Here is a 1217-nt window from a genome sequence, read left to right as displayed (position 1 = left end):
TGAAAATGGTGTTGGCAAGGTGTGAACATGTATGAGAGCTATCTATCATAGCAAAATTTTCATTTGCTTCTCCGTGTCTGGGCCTGAAAGCACTCGAAAATCACACCCCACAGTCATCAAGGAACTCGCGTTACTGCCTTATCTGTATGTACTTACAGAGTTTCACACAAATCCCTTGGAAAGTCACCAGGCGTGACAACTGCTCAGTGAAGGGTCACAATTGTCACATTATGTAACACAATGTGACACATCTGGTAATGCATACCATCTCATAATGCATAGCCTGAGCCGGGAACCAACTTTATGCATTATGAGATAGTCTACTGTAATGGCACGGCTGCCGCTCATGCGTGCGAACTAAGACGGACGCAGCGACGGCGGCACGATGTAGAACGTGTCATCCACGATGCGCATGACAGTGAGCTCTATAAGATCAGAAAAGGAGAGGAGCTCCCACGGTCACGCTCTAGGACCAAGCGACGTTCGCAAGCGCCCATATAGTTGGATCGCGTTGCACCCTGCACGCACGAGCGATTTCAAGACCTTGGCTGCTCGCCGTCGACGATGGCGCATCATCCAGTACGGCCTTCAAGACGTTTTCTCTAATCAATAACATTCTGGACCTCTCTCCTCAAGACGAGATCTATCGCTTTGATCCTGAGGAGAACAGGAAGATCCTTCGCGATCAACCATGGATTCGTGAGTGCGTGTACACTGCCTTGTGGTCCTTAGCTCAATGGACATGATTGCGCTATGCATACGAGATGGGCGACTCTGCTTCTTTTTCTACGCCTGAAAGGATACAAAATGTGACTGATTGGTAACGACCGTCCGATCGTTTCCCGAGCATTTGTAGAGTGCATCGTTCTAATAGCTCATTGCTTCATCGGAGATTTTATCGCTTCTGGCATTTCAGAGAGGAGAAAGCCCATTTGTGTGCTGTTTCACCGCTTGATACTCCCCACGACTTCCGCCGTCGGATCCTACAAATCTGGACTTGCTGGGAAATCATCCTCTCCGCGTGGATACCCTGCATAGCCAGGATATCCTCCGGGGTAGCCAGGATAACCGCCGGACTGGCCGGGTTTGCCCTCGGGGTAGCCAGGGTATGGCTTGCTGCTCTCCGGGCTGCCAGGAGCTCCCACAACATCTGGCGTGGAAACGTCTGGACCATCCTCTCCATGTTCGCGTGGATAACCTGCATAGCTAGGGTAGCC

At 50.9% G+C, this 1217-nt stretch overlaps 1 protein-coding gene across 1 annotated transcript; it reads left to right on the top strand.

Moving 5' to 3' along the window:
* Positions 1-569: 569 nt before the first annotated feature.
* LAESUDRAFT_668073 (uncharacterized protein) lies at positions 570-746 on the top strand (the record flags this gene model as incomplete). The annotated part of the gene is made up of 1 exon (XM_040905364.1): positions 570-746. A coding segment is annotated over one exon (177 nt), but the record flags the coding sequence as incomplete, so codon positions are not given.
* Between the last annotated feature and the right edge of the window lie 471 nt (positions 747-1217).

The sequence above is a fragment of the Laetiporus sulphureus genome (assembly GCF_001632365.1).
Source record: "Laetiporus sulphureus 93-53 unplaced genomic scaffold LAESUscaffold_374, whole genome shotgun sequence".
In the NCBI taxonomy this organism is placed as follows: domain Eukaryota; kingdom Fungi; phylum Basidiomycota; class Agaricomycetes; order Polyporales; family Laetiporaceae; genus Laetiporus; species Laetiporus sulphureus.
The sequence above is the reverse complement of the archived record's forward strand: the minus strand, read 5'-3'. Positions and strand labels throughout refer to the sequence as shown.